The sequence below is a fragment of the Letharia columbiana genome, assembly GCF_014066305.1.
Source record: "Letharia columbiana isolate WasteWater2 chromosome Unknown Sc0000019_s0, whole genome shotgun sequence".
In the NCBI taxonomy this organism is placed as follows: Eukaryota; Fungi; Ascomycota; class Lecanoromycetes; order Lecanorales; family Parmeliaceae; genus Letharia; species Letharia columbiana.
In genome coordinates, this window is record NW_023501060.1 from 658,607 (window position 1) to 683,738 (window position 25,132).

The window sequence follows — 25,132 nt, forward strand, 5'->3', positions numbered from 1 at the left end:
CTCACCGTCACTCCCATCGTTACTTCTACTGTCACTCTCTCTAACACTCAAAGAACTTGTAACCCTAAGATCAAATGGTTGTAATAAGATATAGATCTTATTATCAATTGATTCTATGCACGAGATGAGGAGAATAAGTTATATAACTATGAGGACTAGAGTAAAGATAATTATATCGATAAAGATTAGAAAATACTTAAAGATATAGAATTAATAATTAAGTTATTAATTTAAAAAAAGAAAATCGCTAATAAGATCGAAGATATAATTAAGAAGTATAAGAATATATAAATAATAATCGAAGGATCTAATTAAGAAACGAATATTAAGACTTATAAAGAGAGTATTATAAAGAATAGATCTATAGTTAACGAGTATATTCTAAAGAAGTATTTATAATATTACGAATTCGATAGCCTCTATTAAGATTATTCTATTATAAATCTTATACTTATTATTAAATCTAAATAGCCGTCTCGTCGTAATAATTAGATTATCGAGAAGATCGATCTCGAAGAATTTAATATTATTAATAATAAAGACGGTGATAAATAAGAAGAGGATAACTCGTTAGATTTAAATACTAATTATTTAATTTATTTATAAGCTAAAAGAATCGTAAAGACTAAAGAATAAGAGATAATTAAGATTATACTTAAATAAATACTTCTTCTTATATTAGATATAAACGATAATAATAATATTCTTAATCTTTTACTCGCTTATATAGTTATTAATATTTTACTAGCTATTCGCTCTAGAATAGTTTCTCTTATTTAGAGTATCGAATAATTCTTCTTCTTTAAGTCTATTAAATAAATTTTTAAGACTTTTAAGAAAGCTCTTAAAGAGAGATCTAGAAAGAAGATTAAGAGAAAGGCTAATAATAACTCGGATAATAAGAAAGAGATTAAGATATCTATACGCGAGCGTTAAAAGAAGATAAAGGAATAATCTATAATAGCGAAAGCTATATTAAAAGAAGTTAAACTTATAAATATTCGTTTAAGAGAAGAGATTAAAAAATATTAATAGTAGTATAAAATAAAGTAAAAGAAGCGTAAACGACGTTTTAAATTAAAGTATTAATAGCGTAAATATTATTATATTACTAAGATACTTCGCCTATAATACTAGACTAATTAGAGTTTTAAGAATCTCTTATATATTTAATTAAAGCTAAAGAAGAAAGAGAATAAATAATAATAATAGTAAGAATTTAGTAAATATAGATCGTTAAATAACGACTTTAATATAAATATAAATAATAGATTTCGAACTTCGTAAGAAGAGCGATAGAGCGAATAATTTAAATAATATTCTATTTATATATAATTACCTATAATTCTATACTATATTTTATTTTTATTATATATTATATTAATTTAATAAACTAAAATTCTTCTAATTTATTCTTTTTAATATATTTATAAAATAATTTAAAGTATAGTCGAAGAAAGATATAGTAACGAAGAAGAATTTCTTCTTCGTAAGTACGTTAAAAACATTGAAATAAAATATCGTAAGTATTTTATAAAGAATAAGTATATTTTTATATTAAAATCGTTCGCACTAGACTTAGTTCCCGTATTTTTTTCGTTTTATTATTAGCTATTAAAGATATAAAATTTAATTATATAATTTTCGCGCCCGTATCTTACTCCGCACTTTATTTATTTATTTAAAATTTATCTTTTTTCTTTACGAGAGTCTATTATACTTATTTCTTTATCGTTTAAGTCGTCGTAAAGAATTCGAATATTTTAAATATTACTCTTTCGAATAATATAAAGTTCGTTAAGAGAATTAATTATATAGTTATCGAGATCGTAATACTTTTAATATCTTAGTATAAGATATAAAAATAATTAAAAATCGATTTTCCCGAACCCAAAAACCCTTTTAACCCCCCTTTTATTTTATTTTTTAATTTAATTTTAAAATATAAAAAAAAAAAAATTATTTTTATATTTTTTTTTTTTTTTTTTTTTTTTTTTTTTTTTTTTCCCCCTTAAAAATAATAAAAAAAAAAAATTTTTTTTTAAAAAAAAAAAAAAAAAAAAAAAAAAAAAAAAATAAATATATTTTTTTTTTTTTTTTTTTAATTTAAAAATTAAAAAAAAAAAAATTTTTTTTTTTTTTTTAATATTTTAAAATTTAATATTTAAAATATTAATAAAATAAAAAATAAATTTTTTAAAATAAAATTTTTTTTTTTTTTTTTTATTTATTTTTTTTTTTATTATAAAAAAAAATATTATTAAAAATAAAATAAATAATAATATTTTAAATTTTAAAAAAAAAAAAAAAAAAAAAAAATAAAAATATAAAAATAAAATTTAAAAATTTTATTTTTTTTTTTTTTCTTTTTTAAAAAAAAAAAAAAAAAAAATTATTTTTTTTTTTTTTTTTTTTTTTTTTTTTTTTTTTTTTTTTTTAGCTTTAGCTTAATTAATTAATTAATCTCCTAATTAGAACTAAGTTATATCTTTTCTCTTCTTCGTAAAACTTCTTTTTAGAAGTATATATATACTTCTTATATAGTATCCCTAATAATTAATAGTAATATACGACTTTTCTATATTCTTTAATTATTATCCTTATTATTTTCCGTATTAGAGATACTATTCTTATATTAAGAAGTTTTACTTCTATTACTTTCTTAAAGAAAGAATTTTTTTCTAAAAGAAAGAACCGCTATGAAAGCTATTTAATTCCCTTTATCTTTTTAAATAGCTTTCCTTCTCTTAAAGAAAACTTATCTTTTATTCTTAATATCTTCTTTCTTTTTCGATAGAGCTTTCTTTTTATTTCTTTTTATATCTTTCTTTATAATAAAATATAACTATTTATAATCGACGAAGTTAGAAAATCTATTTTAATAGAATTAACGATTTTACTCGCCTTTTAATTTTAAGCTTTTTTAATAAAAAATCCTAAACTCTATAAGTAGGTTCTTAACGAGAATTATCGTTAGATTATTAAATCGATTATATAGACTTATAATTTACCTACCGACGTCCTTTATAATTAAGATTTATACGTCTAACGAGATCGATCTTAGAGTATTAACTCGATCTCTCTTTCAGAGATTACTCGATTAGAAAAACCTCTTATCTACTCTCTTTTCTAAAATTATAATTCTAAATCTATAAGTACTCTAATAAAAGTAGTTATTATCTTTATATATAAAGTTCGTTATTATATAAATAGTAATTATTTTCTTATCTAATAAGCTAAAATAACTCGACTTAAGTCTAAGAATACCTCTATTTTTAAGAATCTAAGCCTCGACTTAAGAGGTTATATAAACGTCTTCTTAGAGTTATTATCTTCTTCTTTTCTTAAGATAACTCGATCTTCTCGCCTTAATAGAACTTCTCTTTTTAAGCTCGATAAAGATAAAGAAAGAAGACTTATTAGTCTTTTCTTATTATTATCTATAACTCTTACGCGAAGATCTTAATCTCTTTATCGATCTCGATTCTTATCTTTCTTCTTATCGCTTTTAAATTCTATATTAAAAGTAAACTAGGCTCTAAAAAAGTTAAGTATATTAAATTTCTAGAATCTCTATATAGTAATAAACTTAGTAAATAAAATTCTCTTTTTATCGAGCTAAGCTATATTCGATAAGATATTAGAAAATAATAATAAAGAATATCGAAATTTCTTAAGTATAGGATTTTCTAATAATAAATTTAATAGATCGATTTTTAATTAGTTAAAAGCTTTTAACTTAGAAAATACCGCTTTAAGATTTAATTCTAACGAAAATTAGCTTTTATAAAATTAAGAGAGTCCTTAATAAATATCGCCTTTATCTATAAAAGTAAATTTAATAATATAATAGATTATACTATAAGCTATATAAGTAATCTTAAATAACTTATAATTTATATCTAATATTATAGATTTAATAGACTTATAAAGTCTTTTAAAATCTTCTAAATAAGCTACTTCGAGAGGATCTAATAATAATTTCTATATCTTTAATCTAGAATTCTTTTATTTAGATCTAAAAGAATTATATAATATTAATAATATTATTTTTAGTAGTAAAGAAACTATATATCGAAAAGTATATTTTTTCTATCGATATATAAAAGACTACGCCGTGATTAAAGAAGAGAATATTATATATATAAATCTCTCGACTTATTTTCGAGAAGCTATCTTATTCTAATAGCTAAATACTCTATTCTAAAATAAGAAAAACGCGATAATATAACTTTAAATAGAACTAAGAAGAACGCTCACTCGACTATAAAATCGTTTTAAGATATTTATATCCTTAACTCTAAATTAACTTACGAGATAAGTTTATACTCTTAATAACGCTAATAGTAGATATAATCTTATAAGCTATATATAGAGCGTTTTTAAGTATATTATATAAATAGAAATCTTTCGAGAAATACGCTTAAGTTACTTAGATGTAAAATTACTTAAAAATCGAGTTATAAACTATTATACCGCCTCTAACTTCTTAAATTACGCTTTATAAATTTATAAAGAAGCTTAATAATAGAAAGAAGTTATAATATTATCTTAATTAATAAAAGAAATTATAATATAAAAATATATAAAAGAAAGTTCGAGATTAAGAATAAGAGAGAGATAGAGATTAAGATTATAAATAACGATTTAATAAGAATAGATCTTTCTCTAGAGAATAATAAGATAAGTTTTAGAAAGCTTAAAAGCGATTATTTCTTCCTTCTCGCCCTTTTTTAATAGGTTCGCGAGTTTATAATACTTATTCTTATTAATTAAAATCGTTATATTTAAACTATAAATATTAATAATAATCGAATTTCCCTATATATCCCTCTTATACTTTTTAAGCTTATATATCTTATCAATAGAATTAAGATAATTAAGTATCTTCTTATATATAGTCGCCTTAAATAGTAATTTCTATAGACTTCGTCTTAGACTTAGACTTAGACTTAGACTTCAACTACGGCTTTAAGAAATCAGGCTTTAAGAAACGCCTTATCGGCTTTTAAGCAGTTATTTATAATTATAGCCGAAAACGCCTAATTAAATTAGTTATAATATTCGAATTAAACGAACTACTAGAATCGTAATAAATATTTATTTTATCTAATTAGATAATATAGCGATAACTAAAGATATAATAATTAAGAATTTGCGGAAATATTTATATCTTAACCCCTATAGAAAGTATACTTTTACGACCTTAAAAACGAGAGCTTTATTTCTAAGAGCTATTATAGAGACTATAATTCTATATATTTATAGAATTCTTCGATATATTATATAAGTAATAATAATTATTTCTATAATATATATAAGAATAAGGCTTTAAAAGATAAGAAATTCGATTATAAGAATAAGAAAGTCGACGTCGAATTTATCTCGATTACTTATTATATTACTATAAATAAGATAAGAGATTCGCTAATTTATCGAAAATATTAAAGAAAGTTTTTATCTAATAATTAGTTATATACTTATCTTAAAAAGAAATCTTATTATCGAATAATCTCTTTAAAGAATACTAGAAAGATTTCTAGAGAGAAGAATACTATACTCGACTTATTACTAGAGAAGTTAATATAAACCTTTAAGTAAATACTATTAATAAAGGCGTCTATTTCTAAGAAACTCGAGTTAATCAAATTTATAATACCCGCGAATTCGAATAATAAAATAACCTTTCGATTATAATATTATCTTATTAAGCTATTTAATCTTTCTTTAAAAGTTTCGTCGAAATTAGAATATCTAAATATCGAATATCTAATAAGTATAAGAGATCGAGTTTTCTTAAAGAGATTAATATCTTCGTTCTCTATTAAGAAGTATATAGCTTCGATTATCTTACGTAAGATTAATTTAAATCGATATTTTACTAATAAATAAATTATTCTTTCTTTCTTTATAAAAGATAAAACTTTAAAAAAAAAGCTTATTATAATTAAGTTTATTTAAGATATATATATCGTAAATAATCTTAAGGCGAACCTTTTAATAGAAATAGATATACTCGATTTAGAAGAAGTAGTAATCGATCTTTTATAGAAGAAAGTAATTCTTATTAAGTATAGAAATATCGCTATATCGATATAAGCTACCGCTAGAAATAATATAAGAATTCGATAAATTATAAGATCGAAACGATATCAAGTTATTTCTTCGAAATTCACTAGATTTATTACTATATCTTTACGAGATAAGAATTTACTTTCTAATCGAGATTTTCTTTTTAAATCGAAGATAAATAAAGTTTATATATATCTTATAAATATAAATTTCAACTTTATTTCTATTCGAAATAATAGTACTACTTCGCTTATAATATCTCGTTATTATAGAATTAACTTCGTAATTAAATACGAAGCTAAAGAAGATTACTCGATTTAAGTAGAGAATTACTCTTTAATAACTAAGATATTCGAAGATAAAAGGCCTATACTCGAGGAATTTATTAATCTTATCACATTAAAATCAGTTATCGAGAAAATAACTATAGATCTCACTTTAAAAACGCGATTATCTAATGAAATTACTATCTATAGAAAATAGAAGTATATCGATATAATACGAAGTATCTTAGAAAAAAACTCTTATATCTAAGAAAGACTTTAACAATATTATTAATCTTTTTAAAGCGAAGTAGCTATAAATACTAATTATTATAAATTAATAATCTTTTATAGCGAAGTTAGAGAATAAGATTTATTCTCTAACTTTAAAAAACCGTAAGCTTATTAATAAAAAATTCGATAAGATATATACCTAAGATAAGATAAGCTAGTCTAAGAAGTTAACTTTTTTCGCTTTTCTTATTTTTATAGTTTATAAGATAGTTTATATTAGATTTAAGAAAATATTAAAGTAAAAGAAAAGAGTTATTATTAATATTAGAGGTCTTAATAAAATTACGATTTCTAATAATTATTCTCTTTCTCTATAAGATAATATCGTTATAATAATTTAAGAATATACTTTTATTAATATAATTAATTATAATAGATAGTTTTATCTTTTTTTAATAAAAAAAGATTATTAATAACGATTTATTATAATATCTTATTAAGAATTAAAGTATTTTAACGTAATAGTAATAGATTTTAAGAACTTAGTATTTTACGTTTAGAGAAAAATAAATAACTTTCTTTATTTATATTATTACTTTATTAGATACTATATAGATAATATTATTATCTTTTCTTAAAGTATAAAAGATTATTTTAAGTACTTAAGAACGATCTTTCGCCTCTTCGCGAAACTTAAAATTACTTTTAAATCTAAGAAATTCTATCTTAAATATTTATTAATTACGCTTTTAGAATAGAAGATAGATAGATTTAATCTTATTATTATCGAGAAAAGAATTATAATAATTAAGAAAATATAATTTTTTATTATTTTAGAAGTACTCGAAATTTATATAGAAATAGCGAACTAGCTATAAAGAAATATTAGATACTTTACGTAGATTTCTAAGCTACTATAACGCTTAAAGATAAAACTCTTAAAGCGATCTTTAGCCTCGGATAGTTATCTTTATAGAAATTTCTCGAAGACTATAAAGATTACTTCTATTAAAAAGAAAGTAGAGACTTTTTATATTCTATAGTAGATATTAACTACGAAAACTTATCTATATTATTATAATATTAATTACTAACTTTATATTAATCTCGATAAATCTAAAAAGTATAATTTCGAAGTTATAATATATTACGTGATAGATAATTCTTAAAAAAGTTCTTTTTCTAAGATAAATATTTAATTTATTATATTTCTATTTAAGCTTTTAAACGTTATAGAGTTATATTATTAATCAATAAAATTAAAAGTAATTATCTTAATTTAAATCTTAAAGAAGATTTTTTATATACTAAGTTAAAGAATAAAAAAGAAGATTATTATTTTTACGGATTACTCGATTATTATCGATATTACTTATTAAACTACGCTTTCTTCTTTATTCTCTAATCAAATAAATTTACAACTTATATATACTTTATAATATATCTCTTAATTTAATCTAGATATATAATAAAGACTCGATAAATAAAATATAATTCTCGACGCTTTATTTAGATTACTTCGTAAATAAAAAGAGAAATTCGATATTTAAGATCTAGGAATTCTTAACGAGGTTTTTATATATAACTTAATACTCGTAGAAATATCTAAGAAATTTCATATTAAACTTATACTTAGCTATTAAGAGAATAAGAAATAATTAAAGATTCTCGATACTCTTATCGCTCGAAAGATATAGCTTCTCGAGAAATAAGAGTTTATAAAATATATTAAACTCTCGAATATATAATTTCTACTTCGAGACGAAATTATCTACTATTAAGATAAGTTTAATAAATAAAAATAACTTTATATTTTAAAGAAGGCGAAGTAGAAGATTTTTAAGCTTACTTATAATAATTATAATTATATTAATTTTTATAGATTATATAAGAGAATTATAAAGACCTACTATATAAGATATTTAACTTAACGCTTAAAGCGCTATATTATTTATTACTCGAAGTATTAGCTAAATTAAATTATAAGATATATCTTATATAAAAGTCTTAAGTCTATTATAACTCCTACTTTAATTTTCTATATAATTACTATCGATTTTATTCTAGTACTATTATTTCTAGAAAATAGATTTAATATAATAATAACTATTACTAATAAGTTTTTTAAAAGAAATATATCTATATCGAGAAAAGATATATAAAATACTATCGAATAGATAGAAGTCTTACTTCTTATTCTCGTTAATTAAGAAATCTCTAAAGCTATTATTTTAGATAGAGATTTAAAATTTCTTTTAAATCTTTAAAAAGCTATCTTTAAAATTTTAGAAATAAAGCTTCTTATCTCTATTACTTATTATTTATAAATTAATAATTAATCTAAGCGAACTAATTAGATTATAAAGATTACTTTAAGATTTTATATTTCTTATATTTCTAATGATTCTTAAGATAAATTCTTTATACACCTTAGAGATAGTCTTAATAACTTTATAAATATATCGATAGAAAAGACTTTTAATAAGATTATATATAATATAAAACTTAACGATAAATTCGATATAATAAATATCTTAGTAAAGAATTAGATAGATATTATAAATAATTATACTCGATATTAATAGAAAGCTTTAGATATCTTAGCTTTCGCGGCGATTAACGCGAAATTTAGATATAACTTAAAGTATAAAGCTTTAATTATAAAGAAAGAAAATAAAGCTTTTATTAAGCTTTATAAGAGAATATTATTTTCTTAAACTTAAGAATATAAAACTTTCGAATTAAAGAGCCAAATCTTTTATTATTCTTAAGCGAGTCGAAAACCTAGTCTATAGACTTAATCTCTTAATTATTTAAAAGATTTATTCTATTATCTCTATTATAATACTCGAGCCTACATCTAAAAGAAAAGATTTTTATTATTAATCTTATAAGAAAGAATAAGCTTTTATATTTAATTAGAAGAAGCTAGTAATTAAGAATCGCTATAAGATTTAGAGATTAATTAATTAATATATTAATCGATCTTTAAATCGAGAAAGTAAAGATAAGAAAGATATTATAAAATATCTAGTAAAATAAAAGAATTAAGAAAAGATCTATAATATATAATATAAGATAAAAGATTTAGAGAATATAAAGGATTTAATCTATAACTACGATTTAAAAATATAGAAAACGCTTATAAAGAGAGTATCGAAAGAGGAAATCTTAGAACTCTATATAAGTCTATAGCGTAAAGATTATTTCTTATACTATTAATATATTATTAAGTTAAATATTAAACGAAGTATAATTCTTAGACTTTATTAAGTCGCTAAATTATAAATATAATTTACTTTATTAACTCGTATTTTCTAATATATTATTATATAGAAGCTCGAATTCGAAAATTTCGAGAATCTCGAAAATTTTAGAAATTTCGAAAGACTTTATAACTTATAATCGCGAAGTAAAGTAACTTAACTAGCCTCTTATTTCTTTTCTTTATCTTATTATAATTTCTTTTAATACTTTATAATCGAATATAATTCTACTTCTCGAGAAAAGATATTTTATAATTCTTATAATTTAGATATTATCGCTAAGAAAGTAAAGCTCTAATAATCTTATTCGAGATTTAAAGACGTAGAAATAGCGAATCTTAAGATTTTAAAATTAATTCTCTAGAGTTAAATCGAATATATATTTAAATAATTTAAATTCTTTTAATCGAGTATTATAGATCTCTATAAAATAATTAATTATATTTAACTCGAAGTAAAATAAGATTTACTCTCGAAATAGTAATATTATAAAAGTCTACTATAATATATTCTTAATTATTCTTTCTTAAATTTATCTAGATTACTTTTATAAACTTAAGAATAAACTTAAACGAATAAATACGTTTTACGATTAGAATTCTTATCGTCTTTATTTATAGCGAGGCTATTTTATATATATATTAAGCCTTTATTATTAAAATTTAAATAACTTTCTTAATTTCGTAGCTCGTTATTTAAGAATATCTTTTATCTTAAAACTTAAGTTAATCTTATATTAAATAAAGAATCTATTTAAAAATAAAGACTATTATTAGAATAAGACTATTTTTATTAAGAAAGTAACTAAAGATATTAATACTTTTTTTTATAATATAAATCTTTTAAATACTTAAATCGCTAAGATAGTAGAAACGCGAAGCTTTATTAAATTCTAGCGATATTAATATTAATCTTAAATCTTCGCGAGTAAAGATTTATATTAGAATTATATTATAAAAGATTAAATAGTAAAGATAAATATAAAAGATAATAAGAGAATTAAGTAATATTATAAGATTATATTCGAAATTTAATAGATATAGAGAGATAAAGAGAAAGAATAAGATTACTCTCGAGATATTAATATTTATATTAATATTATAAAGTATAATAATTATAATCTCTATTAAGAATATCTTTATTTTATTTAGAACTTTAAGTATAACTTCGAGAAAGCTAAGAAAGTCGCTATAAAGAAGGGAGATTTCTCGAAAAAGTCTAAGAATACTACGTTAGAGATTAAGAAATAAATAATATTCCTCATTAAACGCTAATACGAAACGATTAAAGAAGAATAAGATTATTTATAAGACGAGATCTATAATAAGAAAATATTACGATTAAAGCTAAATTCTTAAGAAAGATTCGTTAAGAAGTCGAAATCTAAGAATTTAAGTAATAACGTCGTAATTAAGAAGAAACCGACTTATTAGTTATTTATCTTCGAGAATTTAGATTCGAAGTTAAAAGTTAAGGATATAAATATTTATAATAATTACGTATATATAAAGAAGAAGATTAACTTACTAAAGAATACTCTCTCGAGAACGTAAGAAAAGCTAATAGCACTATCGACGATAATAAAAAGAATTTATAAAATAATTACTTTACTCTTAGCTTAGTATAAAAGCGTAATAAAACTTATTAAAGGCGCTATAAAACTTTCATCTTTTCTAAATTAAGATTATAAGTAAGTTAAAGATAAGAAGATCGATATCGAGAGTATTAAGAAATATTAGAATATTAATAAGTTATTATTAAATAAGATTCTTAATATCTTAAATACTATATAGAAAGTCTTCGTCGAGAAATATCTAGATCTAATAGCTTTTATATTCGTTTATAATAAGAATAAAATTCTTTTATAGAGTTCGAAGAGTGAAAGAAAGTTTTTATTTCTAATGCTACGACTGGGGGAAGTATATATCTCGATATACTTTTCTTTCTCTACCTGAGATTCGGTATACCTCGATATACTTTTTCCTTATCTTTACCTAGAGTATCCTTACCTCTATATATTTAACTTTTTCTACTTTTTTTTTAAATTCTATAAATTTCAATATATCTTTTTTTCCTTATACTTTCGAAGCGCTTTCGACTTTTACGATTACTATATATCTTTACGTTTAAATCTTTACGGCTAAGGAATTTTCTTTTATACTTTTTACTAATTCTATAATTAAAGAAAGCGCTTAATCGAAAGGAAACGCTCTATATCTTTCTCGGCCTAGCTTAGACTATATATCTTTATATCTAAATCTTTACGAGATAAGAAAATAAACCTTTTCGAGATATCTTTTACTTCAAATACTTTTCACGTCTAATTAAGAAACCCGTATAGCTTTTTATTAGGGCTTAATTGTTACGTTTTCGATATAGCGTTATATTACTTTCTTTTCTTTCTTTAAGAGTAAGAAACCTTACTAGCGTGCTTAGTATATCGCTTTCTTTTCTTTCTTCGATTTCGTTTATAGCTTTAGCTTAATTAATTAATTAATCCCAATTAGAATTAAGTTACATCTTTTTCTTCTTCGTAAAACTCCTTTTCTAGAAGTATATATATGCTTCTTATATAGTCTCTCTAATAATAGACGAGTATAATTCTATATTTTAATATTATAAATAGCGTTTAAGAAGTTAATAAGTATATAGATAAATTTCTTTAATAAGTTATATACTATATAAAGATCTATAGTATATTATTTCTTTCGATTTTAAAAGACTTTACTATTAAACTCTTCTTTAAATTTATATTATAATATAATATCTATATTATCGACTTTTTCTATTACTTTAAGAAAGCCTTTTTATTTATTATTTTCTATACTTTCTCATTATCGTTCTGTTACGATCGAAAATTCTACTCTAAAACCTTTATATATTATTTTCGTAGCTAAAATAAGACTACTATCACTCTTCGTATATAATTATTAATATATTCTTCTAAAATACCCCACTAACTAGCTAAAAGACGAAATTTACTTATACTTTTATTATTTTTGTTTTAAATAACTTTCCTTATCTTTTTAAGACGATCTTTATCTTATGCGAGGTAAAATTAAACCTTACTAAAATATCATTGTCTCAAGAAGGAGCGATTTTCGCAGAAAGAATAATCTGCTTTATGCTAACCATCAGCTCGGTGAAGTTGCAATCGACGTTCTCTCCCAGGCTCTTGGTACGCCTACTCGGCCGAGGCGAAAGGACTGTGAGCCCGATCTGGTCGTGTTTGCTCCTCTCTTTACCCGCCCTCAAGTTCCCATCTGATCCTCGAGCCAGACTATCATTCTGTACTGATCGTAAGTACGGCTTTTTCTACAAGGCGATACGGTCACGGCGTCAATGGTAAAAGACTCCGAAACGGGGTGGAGCCTGGAGGACCGGAGAGAAATATCGTACTGCAGGAGGTTTAGAGGTGATTATCCTTGATCCGACACAGAGTAGACACAATGGAATACACGCTAAGCCGATCTTTCTACTCAATAGTAGTCCGCCCCCGAGTCCTTCTTCAGGCTCAATTTCAGCGTATGAAGGCGGTTGACGCGTGGGGTTCGGCAATTGGACCACGGTGATCTGTTTCTGTAAACAGGGGGGAAGACAGCGGTGTGCGTTATTTGGTCTTGACTATTCACCCGCCAAAACTTTAGATATCTTACATTCTTTTAACACGAGCTTAATGTCACACGACTCATACTTTCACAGCCATCAACTCACATTCCTCCGCATCTGCCTCTCCGACTCCCAGCCCAAACCTCCAAACTCATCGACATCTCAGGAGACGGCTATCTCCTGCCCAGCCAAGGTCCAATACCGCTGGTTTTTTGGCCTGATTGACGTCTCTTTCTTCTACTTACTTACATGCTACACAATATAGATGAACCGAGCTTTGGTCCTGAGACCATTCTCATCCACTAACGCTTCGTCTTCCCCCTCACCTATCGCCTCCTCGTGTTCCGTCCAATTCTCATTCTCTCTGGTCAATAATCTCCTCAGCCACCACGCCAGCAATGCCACCAAAAACATGAAAAGGCTGCACACAGCCATACCCTTCACATAATATGGCTTATCACTATCCGGATAGAGTCTCGTACCTACCAGGGGTCCGAATTGTCCAAGGAGATTCAGCATTACGACGCCAGTCCCTCGCTTCGAGTCGGAGTTTTGGTTGTTGATAGTCCAGGTAAGGATGAGGGTTATTGCGGAGAAGAAGCCAGCGGCTGCGGGGTAAACACCGGCGTATCTCCATCTCGAATCGGCTCTAAGCATGCCTCCGATGGCGATGGAGAGGTAGCCGAAACCACCAAGGAGGGCGTGAAAGATCACGTAGTAGCTTCGATTCTGTGAACGATCTGAGAGAAAGGCGGTGACTAGAACGACGAGGAAGGCAACGAAGTAGGGCGGGGCTGAGAGGGCTTGGGATGCCAATGCGCTATAATGCATCCTAGTCACATGTCAGTAGGTGGATTGCGAAGATCTAATTGGAGGGAGTCGCAGTACTCGTGGACTATGGTCGGAAGGAAAGGAGGAAGACTGGAGAAAGCTACATTGCAGCTGAAGAACATGCACTACTCTCGCAGGTCAGTATACGCACTGGGCATTTTCGAGATGAGATACTACCGCAGTGATCCAACACTTCACGTCCGTCAAAGCCTCGCGTATCTCCTGCCAGTCTAATTTGGATTTTTTGCTCATCGTCCCTTTTCCGGTATGCCTTTCCTTGCTGAGTCTCAGACGCGCAATTTTCTTCTCGCGCTGGTTGAGAAATCTGGCCGTGTCAGGAGTATCGGGAATCTGGTACCACGCGAGTATAGCAACAATGATGCTGGGAAATCCCTCTACTAGAAATAACACTCTCCATGCTGATATATGGACATGATATGCCACCTTTGTTATCAGCCAGGCCAGGCTACTTGCAAACGAAGTTGCAAGAGGGGCAGCAGATATGAAGAGGCCGGTTCGAAATGCCAGCTCCTCCCGCTTGAAGAAAAAGGAGAGGAGGAAGGGGATTCCGGGGGAGAAGGCAGCTTCTCCGATACCGAGGAGGGCGCGGAGAACGAGCATGGAAGAAAATGAGCTTGCGACGGCTTGCAGGCATGCAGTCAGGCTCCATGTCAGCGTGGCAAGGGATATGTAGATGTGAGCTGGTACGATGCCGTACAGAAGGGTCATCCATTGAAATGTAATATACGTGCAATAGAAGCTTGTAAGTAGCCATTCATATTGGGAAGAGTCGAGGTTTAGATCTTCTGTCAAGCCGGCGATCCTCGCGTTTCCGATGTCTAGAGGGTTTAGTAGATGGCCATGCAAAAAGCGCTTGGACCTTGTTGTAGGTCCCGGTTAGACCTACTTGATCGGTCGAGAAAAGAGAGCATGTATAGGAATGCTATGAATAGAACCAAGTGGCGGTCGAGTTTTCTGACTATCACTCTTTCCTCATCCGCTGTGAAGCTTTTGAAGCTCTCTTTCCCGTTATCCTTCGCATGCTCACTAGCATCCTCTTCTGAGATGGCAGTAGAACAAAGGCTGGGGTCGCTAGCGATTCGAGGCAATTTCTGCCGCCAGCTGGAGGAGGCGTCTTCGAGCTCGAAATCTCCATCATGAATCACAACACTATTATCCATAGATTCGGTATTAGTAAATGTCGACTATCCAAAAGCTGGCCCACATTGTCATGTTTGGGTGTTTGGGAGAGCACAACGGACCTCAGCCGTGTCGCGTTGTAATTTATCTAACGATTTATTACGGTACAAGCGCTCGGACACATAAATTGGCGGGCCGCGGGATGATAATCCCCGATAAGATCGCCATTGCCGTTACACATGTAGGTTAGTTAGCATCGCACGCACTTCGCAACCTTTCAGCCCGGACGTGGTGCTTACAGAACTTATCTATAGTAAATTTTCATTAATTTCATAACCACTAAATCATAACTATCTTATTATATCAAGCCTCCTTATTCCAGATAACTTTAACACCACTATCATACTACTTTATTTCAACCTAGATTCTTATATTCTTCGATTTATTCACACTATAAAAGATAAAAAAAGGCTTATAGCGATTAATATTGTTAGCGAATATATAAATCATAAGTGTTACTTATCTCTTATTCTAACTAAATCTATAAGTCTTTATTTATATAATGGCTACTCTCTTAAAATCATAGTACTTATTATTTAAGAACTTGAACTATAAAGACATCTAATTTATATTTCCGATATCGTAAAGATAATATCTTTCACTATTATAAAGAGGGATCTATTCAAATAGTAGCTGTAAATTACGACGATTAAAGCGTAATTAGAATTTAATTTTAAAGCGAAAGTCTTCGGCTTAAACCTATCTATAATTTATTAGCAAACATCACCTATATAAGAATATCTTCTCTCTTATACATTACGCCTTTTTTATAAACTAATATAAGACTACATTAATTCGCTTTTAAAAGGTCTAAAATTAATCTATTAACGTAGTAAAATCAATATAATTAGCCTTCTTCCCTTCCTTCCTAATTACCTAATAGAGATATATATCCTTATAGATAGATAAGATCTTTTAAACGAATCAGCGATAATTAATTAATCTTTCAGCTATTCTTACTATCTCAAACTTAAAAAAAAGACGATATTTAAGCTCTATTTTTTTGCTTTTTTAATTTAATTTTTTTTTTTTTTTTTTTTTTAAATTTTAATTTTTTTTTTTTTTTTTTTTTTTATTTTTTATTATTTTTTTTTTATTATAAATTTTTAAAATATAAAATTTTAATTATAATATTTTATTAATCTTTTTTTTTTTTTTTATTTATATTTTTTTAAATTTATAAAAAAATTAAAATTTTTTTTTTTTTTTTTTTTTTTATTTTTTTTTTTTTTTTTTTTTTTTAATTATTTAAAATAATTATTAAAAAAAAATATTTTATATAATTTTTTTTTTTTTTTTTTTAAAAAAAATTAATAAAAAAAAAAAAAATATTTTTTTTTATTTATATAATAAATTAAAAAATATAATTATTATTATTTTTTATTATTTTTTTTTTTTTTATTTTTATTAATAATTTTTTTTAATATAATTAATTTTTTTTAATTAAAAAAAAAACTTTTTTAAAAAACTAAAATTAAATTAAAAAAAAAAAAAAAATAAATAATAAAAAAAAAAAAAAATAAAAAAAAAAAAAAAAATAAAAAAAAAATAAATAATAAAAAAATAAATAAAAATAAAATTTTAAAAAATTAAAAAAATAAATAAATAAAAATAAAATAAAAAAAATTAATAATTTAAATTATAAAAAAATATTTTTTTCTTATTTTTTTTTTATAACAAAAAAAAAAAAAAAATAAAATTAAAAAAAAAAAATAAAAATTTATATATTTATTAAAATATAATTTTTTTAAAATAAAAAAAACAAAAAACAAATAAAATAATAAAAAAAAAAATAAAAAAAATATAAAAAAAAAAACTTTAAATATTTTTTATTTTTTTGTGTTTGGGAGAGAGCAAAACAACCTCCCCCCTTTAATTTATCTAACGATTTATTACGGTACAAGCGCTCGGACACATAAATTGGCGGGCCGCGGGATGATAATCCCCGATAAGATCGCCATTGCCGTTACACATGTAGGTTAGTTAGCATCGCACGCACTTCGCAACCTTTCAGCCCGGACGTGGTGCTTACAGGAGCGGAGATGGGCGGTCAATGCTAGGTAGTCCGCGTAATGGAATGAGTTGAGCGGCCTACATGCATATCAGTAGGGAGAAGAGAGCATGTGTGGAGGGGTGTGAAGCGAGCGGAATCGACGCGAGCGGGCGAGGGAACGAAACGGCATGGGGTAATACAACAGTATTTCTTGTGCCACCCCAATGTCAGCTTCTGATCCTACTGCACAGCTTAGCTGCGTCCAACCCCGCCGCTTACAGACTTCACTCGCAATGTTCAGCTCGAATATCTCCGGCACATCCAGCACATCCACATCCAGCAAGACTCCTTCTTCACCAACGTCAATATACATAACGCAGCCTTGGGCCCCAGATCAGACTGAAGACATAAACACCTCAACCGAGACATGAGTCCGACATCTAGCTACACGGTACAATTCTTTCCATCTGTGGACGCGCTGCGCCAGACCGAAAGCTGATTTTACGATAGCATGTCAATTGGGCTTTGACTGGGACAGCTGGCGCCTTAACAATTGGTCGCTATGCCATCCGCTACGTCAGCTCACGGCGATTCTTCTGGGATGATTTGGTGCATTTGTGTGCTCTTGTGGTCTTGATCGCACATGGTGGCACAGACCAGCTTTCATTGAATTCGAAGGCCAGAATAAAGAATGCGGCAAACTCTAAGCCGCGGCCCTCCCAAACCTACCTTCTCGGGCTCTACGAACATAATGAACGACTAAGTAGCGTCAATAACTGTTTCTTGTACTTGGTATTTTGGATAGTGAAGCTGTCATTCTTGATGCTCTACCGCTTCTTGTTCCAGTCTTCGACACCGTTCAAGAAGGCATGGTGGGTGGTACTAGCCTTTACCGTTGTGACCTTCTGGGTACCTATTGCGGGCGTTCTCTCCACTTGTGCTGGTGCAGATACCGTGGCCGATTACAGTCAGTGTTTCTTCCGATCTTCCTTTCAGCTCACCTAGACTAATGAGGTATTCTCATAGAGGCTTGCGATGGGCAAACTCATGGACGGGTAATCAAACTGGAGTACAGCTGTGTTGTGAACATTGTATCTGACTTGGCAAGTAGGTTACCCTTGTTTTGCCTGGATTGTCAGGCCAGCAATAACTGACTTTCACAAGTAATGGCCCTGCCCTTTTGGATGCTCAAAGACTTGAAGATCGCTATGTCCCAAAAGCTCGGACTGGCATTCATATTTTCTTTTGCGATTGTCTGCGTAGCATTGGACATTGTTCGTGTCGTCGAGGCTGTATCTCAAAACCAAGCACTATACACCGTCATCGAGATTAACTTGGTCGTCGTCATGTCTTGTCTACCAACATACCGCTCTTTACTGAGCATCAGACAACGAAACAAACCACACCAAAGTCACCCCTGGAGATCCCTCGAACAGGGGAACTATTGGAGAAGCCATGAAGGTGACAATCATCCGCTCAGGAGACGAAAGTCCAGTGATTTTGAAGTTGAAATGAGCGCAAAATCCATCCATATCACACAGGCCTTGGATATATCGAACGTTGCACGGGACTCGGATCCGCTAGATACCACAAGCAAGCCGGCAAGAGCAGCATCATCACCAGCTGTCCGCACACAAGCCTTCTCATAGAACGCGACTTGATGGGAACAGGGCCAAGCAAGATTCAATTGCATGTCAACGACGGAGGAAGTCCTTTGTGGCGAATTAGTACAATTGATTTTATAACAATTAACAAACACCATGAACCCTACTTCTACATCTTACATCTGTGATTGGCGGTTTAATATTGCCGCAAATCTCAATGTGCCCGAGAGAGGTGTACACGTGTTATCAGGATGGGTCAGCGGTGTAAGCGCATGCCGTAATCTGGTATAAGGCGAGACATTGTGATTGCATACTTCACTGGCTGCTATTTTTAAACGAGGCCATGAGAGAAGTGCCATGCTTTGCAATTGAATAGTGGGGCCCGCCGTAATATTACTGTACGCCGCGTTCTAGTCGGTATTATCGTAGATCTTTTCCAGATCAGGTTAAGGTAGCCTGCTGCAGGACCTGCAGGCTTGATGGAGCAGCCACGAAGAGACGGTCATGCTATCGAGGACGTGAGTAGGAAAATAAATATGAGGCTATATTTCAAGACATGGGTTGATGGGACATTGGGACATTGACCTGATCTGATCAAGTATAATAAGTGATATGCATGATCCCGTGCCTGGCCTCTTCTGTGTGGCTGCAGCTCTGAAACAGGAAACCTGGAGGATTCCCCCTGCATCATCAAAAAGAAATATACTAGAGCACCTGTCAGCCGTGCAGTCAACACAGTCACACGCTTCCACACTTCACTACTTAACTCATGTCTTCTTTTCGTGCTTTAGCTTGCAACTGTACTACTTACACAGACTTCCAGTCTTGGCCCGTATCTCTTCGAATCAAAGTGACTCCAAACTGACGGTGCTTTGGTTACGAAGTTCTGTCGCCTGATATTTTACCTCGAATGACTTACCATAATCATGCTGGGCCAAGCCCACGAGACCGTTGCCTTGCCCTGGGTCAGCTCCGCTATGCCTATGATGGAGCATCACGAGAGCCACAAGAGCGAAGAGCGCCATGATGCCCACTTTGATAGCCTGACAAAGCGTCAAGCATACTGCCTCTTCGCTTCTCATATTCTATCTATGTGGAATTCACGGATGTATGAATTTGGTGTGGTGAGAGTCCCCCAGTGCTTCTTCAGAGCCAGGAAGCCAAGTCATGTGGGACGATGGTAACAATAAGCCAGATTTTATTCATTCAGGCCTCCTTCCCGGGGAATCTCACAGCGTCGTCCATCAAGTGAGTAGTATTCTTCTCCAGCATGGTGAACTTGCCGACCTCTAAACGAATCTCGCATGGTAGTGGTATCGCTGAGACCGTTTGCGTGCTCTTGTTCGCTAGCGCCCTTGGCCGCTGGGTTGACTGCACTCCTTCCCGCCTTCGAGTCCTTCTCATAACTATCGTCATTAATCGCATCAGCATTCTACTCTCTTGTATAACATGGTTCGTCATCCTGTCCTTCAGCTATCCAGTCCCAAAACAGGTCTTTTTCGCAATGGCCCTTATTCTCGGCATGGTCGAGAAGCTCTCTCGAGGAACCAACCTCCTTTCGATGGAGCGAGACTGGGTTCCGACGCTCGCCAATGTCTCCATCGATGCCAAACATCCTGCAACTTATGACCTGACGCACCTCAATACGACAATGAGACGGATAGATATGCTGTGCAAATTGATCGCGCCACTGGCCATCTCTACCTTCGTATTCACCGTTGAATCAGAAAGAGTCGCGGTTGTCGTGCTGGCTGCCATGAGTACCCTAAGTTTGGGTCCTGAGTGTTGGGGTGTAAAAGAGGTATGGGACCATAACAGCCGACTGAGAGCACGGAAAGGAAGAGTCGAAGATACTGCAACAGGCAGTAATCAAGATCAACCAATGCAGCTATGCTACACCAAGACTCCATCAGCACGACTAGCGCCAGATTTATTTGGGAAGGTCGCCTTGCAAGTTATGGGCTCAATCCGCACATATGTGGCCGACCTCGGGTACTACTTCAGCACCTCTGTGTGGATACCTTCTCTCTGCGCCGCCGTACCCCATGCATCCGTCCTTACCTTCTCAGGGACTATGCTGACATACCTTCTCAACGCCGGATATTCTCTAAACACAATCACAGGTGCCAGGGCTATCGGAGCGGTGTTTGAGATTGGCAGCACGTTCATCTTTCCGTGGGCCGTGGGAATACTCTCTACACCGAAGCATGCGACCTGCTGGTATAATGTAGGAGATTATCATGAGGTCGAGCAGCGAGAGCCATCCTCAATATCTGACACAAGTCTTGGCGACACGGACGAGAACCACGAGCAGTGTGGCCAGAGCGGCCCTATAACCGAGCATAGTGTTATAAGAGTAGGCTCTTGGGCCCTTGGTGGTCTAGTTCTGAGCCTGGTAAGCATACCTGCACCTCCCATGGTCTTCTCAAGCTCTGTCGAAGATCAGTGCCAATTGAACTACTCCCAGATCCCTGTTGTCCTCAGCCTATTCTTTCTCGATGCAAGCCTCCATACTTCAATCACTAGTACCTCCAGCCCACATCAATCTCCCATAACACCTTATCCCCTCAACACCATTATCCTCATTTCCTCCATCTCTATATCGCTCCTCTGCCGTTGGCTTTATGATCTTTGCGCTACCCAATTAACACAGACGCTGGTCCCGGCCACAAAACGCTCTTCCTTCGGAGGTACCGAGATGTCGATCGTCAGCCTAGTCAGTCTTGGACATTGGATCGCGGCGGCAGTGTGGCATACTCAGAGCGACTTCAAGTGGTTGGCGCTCGGCAGTTTCGCGGTTGTTGCTATTGGGGTATTAGCTTACTACTGCTGGCAAGGCTGGTGGAGAAGGCGGCGAAGAGCGAGCGGAGAGCGGATTGGAGAAGAGCTTGGAACAAACAGTGTACTGTAAAACTACTCTACAATTGGTAAAGGCTTTGTGGTCCATTTGAGATCCACATTATATCTGAGCAGGGATTTATACCCCGTTCTTCACCCATCGGCGTCGATGTCCAGCCAAGTAGAAGTTTGTTAACGCAAAAAGTAAGATCTAGCTCTGGCATTTCACCAGCTGCCCCAGGTCCTCCTCTTACCCCGACCAGGACTGCATACGAAATGCTAGACCGCACCCTCCGCGAACATAAGCCTGACTCCCTTAGTGTGGTCGTATCAAGTTCAGAAGCTCCAGTAGATCGGTCGCGAGTTTCCGCCGTAGACAGCAAGCGAAAACCCTCCAGGAAATGCCGGACTTTCTGTTTCCTCGTCCGTCTCATGCCTCGACTGAACTCATCATCGTGCCTTTTCCGCGTTCGGACTAATCCTGATTGAACGGTACACATAGGGTTCCTTATCTAGGGCTTCTAGGCACTGTTAGGGTTTTCCGTCTGGGGTTTTCGAGGATTCTAGGTACTGTTATGGCCCCGTGTTCTAGGCGATGGTGAGTATTTTGCTTCGAGGGGTAGGGCTGTTCCCGCTTTGGAAATATTACTTACAATAAGTGTTATGAATTTTTTTGCTAAACCTCCCTACTGTCTTAGCGCTGTTGCCGAGGACGGGAATAGCGGCCTCGGCCGTGGCCCCGGACCGGCGCTTTGTAATTGCCGTATCGAGATATCTCAAACCCCTCTTCAGCAAGATCACATTCTGCAAATGGCGGCGCACACCTGGTCACATAGCAAAGGAAGCTGAGCCCATAGACAGACTCAAATATCCAATGGATCAACAGAATACAGTATTCTGAATTAGGGCTAGATGGCGATCGAGACCCTTGCGTCGTGCATTTTTGCTTTTTCAATTCTTCCCATTTCTACACAGCTTTCCCTTGGTCAATTTCAGTAGGCTTTTGAGGTGATAGAAATGTCGTTCAGAATTGATGCTCTACGCTCGCTCAATCGATGGCAAAGCAAAGGGATCAAGCAGCCTTTGACTGGAAAGAACAGCTTCCGCCAATACGCTGATGCTTTCTATCAGCCTGTTTATCGAACATCATGGAGGGCGCGAATTGGATACTTTTTCAGTGAGTAGCTATTACTACATCCCTCGTCAACGCTTGGAGCTGATGCATGTTTAGCGGGTGCAATCTCATTGGTTGTGCTAGGTAATGCTTTGGACCATTGGGTGCCTGGACTGTGGAGACGTCAGGATTGGTCTTCTGCCCTGGCTGCCGCTTCTTCGACCTCGCCGCTGTCTAAAACCCCTAAACCTCTGCACAACATCACCGACCAAAACATGAGCGAGGCACGCAAAGAGCTCATCGGCATCGTTGGCCACGATGGCGTAGACGACACCCCTGGCAACCTGCAATCTCGTTCGAGGACTGAATGGTCTCCGTCTCCGGGAAGCACCTGTGCTGCTCTCATCATCTTCCCACGCGATACCAGAGACGTCAGCGAGATCATGAAAGTGTGTCACCGCCGCCATATCCCTGTCACAGGGTTCTCCGGTGGCACAAGTCTTGACGGTGCTTTAGCATCCACCCGCGGCGGTATCTGCATTGATTTCTCACGTATGAATCGTATCTTGAAGGTGCATGATCGAGATATGGATGTCGTGGTCCAGCCTGCTGTTGGTTGGGAAGATCTGAATGCGCGGCTTGCCGAGATCGATCTCTTCTTCCCACCGGATCCGGGGCCTGGAGCACAAATTGGTGGCATGATTGGAACCGGTTGTTCGGGCACGAACGCTTATCGCTATGGTACGATGAAAGACTGGGTCATTTCTACCACAGTCGTGCTGGCGGATGGCACCATTGTCAAGACAAGGAATCGACCAAGAAAATCGACAGCTGGATATGACTTGACGAGGCTCATAGTTGGATCCTCGGGTACTTTAGGCTTGGTTACTGAGGCTGTCTTAAAGGTAACCTCGAAGCCTGAGAACGAGCAAGTCGCGGTCATTGCATTTCCTAGCAGCGCCAAGGCTGTCAGTACAGTCATTGACGTTGTCCAGAAAGGTATACAGCTTGCAGCTGTGGAGCTGCTCGACCATAATACCATGAGAGCAGTGAATCAAAGCGGGTATTCCGACAAGGAATGGAAAGAGACCCCAACACTATTTGTGAAGTTCTCGGGGACGAAGAGCGCCGTACAAGAGCAAGTCGATATACTGAAAGCGCTCGCAGATAAGCACGGTCGAGAATCCTTTGAGTCGTCAAGCGACCCCGAACAGATCGCTGCGCTATGGGCCGCTCGCAAAACAGCTCTCTGGAGCCTCATCGCGCAGAAGCGCGATCCAGACGACAAGTTCTTAGGCTCCGATGTTGCAGTCCCTATATCTCGATTGGCCGAGATCATCGACGAAAGTGACTCCAAAATCAAAGCAGCAGGTCTGCTTGGCTCGACTCTTGGCCATGTTGGCGATGGAAATTTCCACGCCTCCATCCTTTACGGGGAGAAAGACAGGGTTGCGGCGGAAAATATCATAGCAGATATCCGACGGCGAGGCATCGAGATGGAGGGAACTGTAACCGGGGAGCATGGTGTTGGTCTGGCGCTAAGGGATATGTTGGAGGTTGAGTTGGGCGAGAATGCTGTTGATATGATGCGGAAGATCAAAGTGGCATTGGATCCACTGTGTCTGCTAAATTGCGACAAGATCGTACGAGTGGAACCCAATGATGGGCAATAAAAGTTACCCGGGAAGGCTCAAGCGGGAGATCTGAAGACGATGAAATGACGTTAAGTCTTTCGGTTTTTGGTGAGTAAGTACCTTCTGTATCGCGCTTTTCAGATCATGTTGGACTGTAGGCACTTCAACGTATGTCTAACGACCCGCTGACATGCCCTTGGCATGACTCACGAATTATGCTCACATTATTCCTTCATGGCTAGAATTCCGTTTGAAGGCCAAGGCTTCGGCCTCAGGGATCATGTGTGGCGAGGGGGTGTCGTATCAAGATATTCAACTATTTTAAATGCATTTAATGAAAATTTGGATGTTTCTCATATATCTGATCTTTCTATTCTCCTTCTTCATACACCCTCCATTATTCCATCACCGCGTTTGGAGACCTTAGAAATCCTGATTTTCCAGGAGACGTATTTATACCAGAATACATTCATC

General features: G+C 32.5%; 4 protein-coding genes across 4 annotated transcripts; 3 read left to right on the forward strand and 1 right to left on the reverse strand.

Moving 5' to 3' along the window:
- Positions 1–13,696: 13,696 nt before the first annotated feature.
- HO173_006613 (uncharacterized protein) lies at positions 13,697–15,456 on the reverse strand (the record flags this gene model as incomplete). The annotated part of the gene is made up of 4 exons (XM_037308522.1): positions 13,697–14,276; positions 14,333–14,400; positions 14,453–15,114; positions 15,183–15,456. The coding sequence occupies 4 exons, from the start codon at positions 15,454–15,456 to the stop codon at positions 13,697–13,699; spliced, it is 1,584 nt and encodes a 527-aa protein (XP_037164788.1).
- A 2,439-nt stretch (positions 15,457–17,895) lies between these two features.
- On the forward strand, positions 17,896–19,117 carry HO173_006614 (uncharacterized protein; the record flags this gene model as incomplete). The annotated part of the gene is made up of 4 exons (XM_037308523.1): positions 17,896–17,919; positions 17,979–18,435; positions 18,495–18,575; positions 18,633–19,117. 4 exons carry the CDS (start codon positions 17,896–17,898, stop codon positions 19,115–19,117), a joined length of 1,047 nt encoding a protein of 348 aa, XP_037164789.1.
- An 881-nt stretch (positions 19,118–19,998) lies between these two features.
- On the forward strand, positions 19,999–21,983 carry HO173_006615 (uncharacterized protein; the record flags this gene model as incomplete). The annotated part of the gene is made up of 3 exons (XM_037308524.1): positions 19,999–20,196; positions 20,268–20,320; positions 20,384–21,983. The coding sequence occupies 3 exons, from the start codon at positions 19,999–20,001 to the stop codon at positions 21,981–21,983; spliced, it is 1,851 nt and encodes a 616-aa protein (XP_037164790.1).
- Positions 21,984–22,927: 944 nt separating this feature from the next.
- Positions 22,928–24,697, forward strand: HO173_006616 (uncharacterized protein; the record flags this gene model as incomplete). The annotated part of the gene is made up of 2 exons (XM_037308525.1): positions 22,928–23,087; positions 23,142–24,697. The coding sequence occupies 2 exons, from the start codon at positions 22,928–22,930 to the stop codon at positions 24,695–24,697; spliced, it is 1,716 nt and encodes a 571-aa protein (XP_037164791.1).
- Between the last annotated feature and the right edge of the window lie 435 nt (positions 24,698–25,132).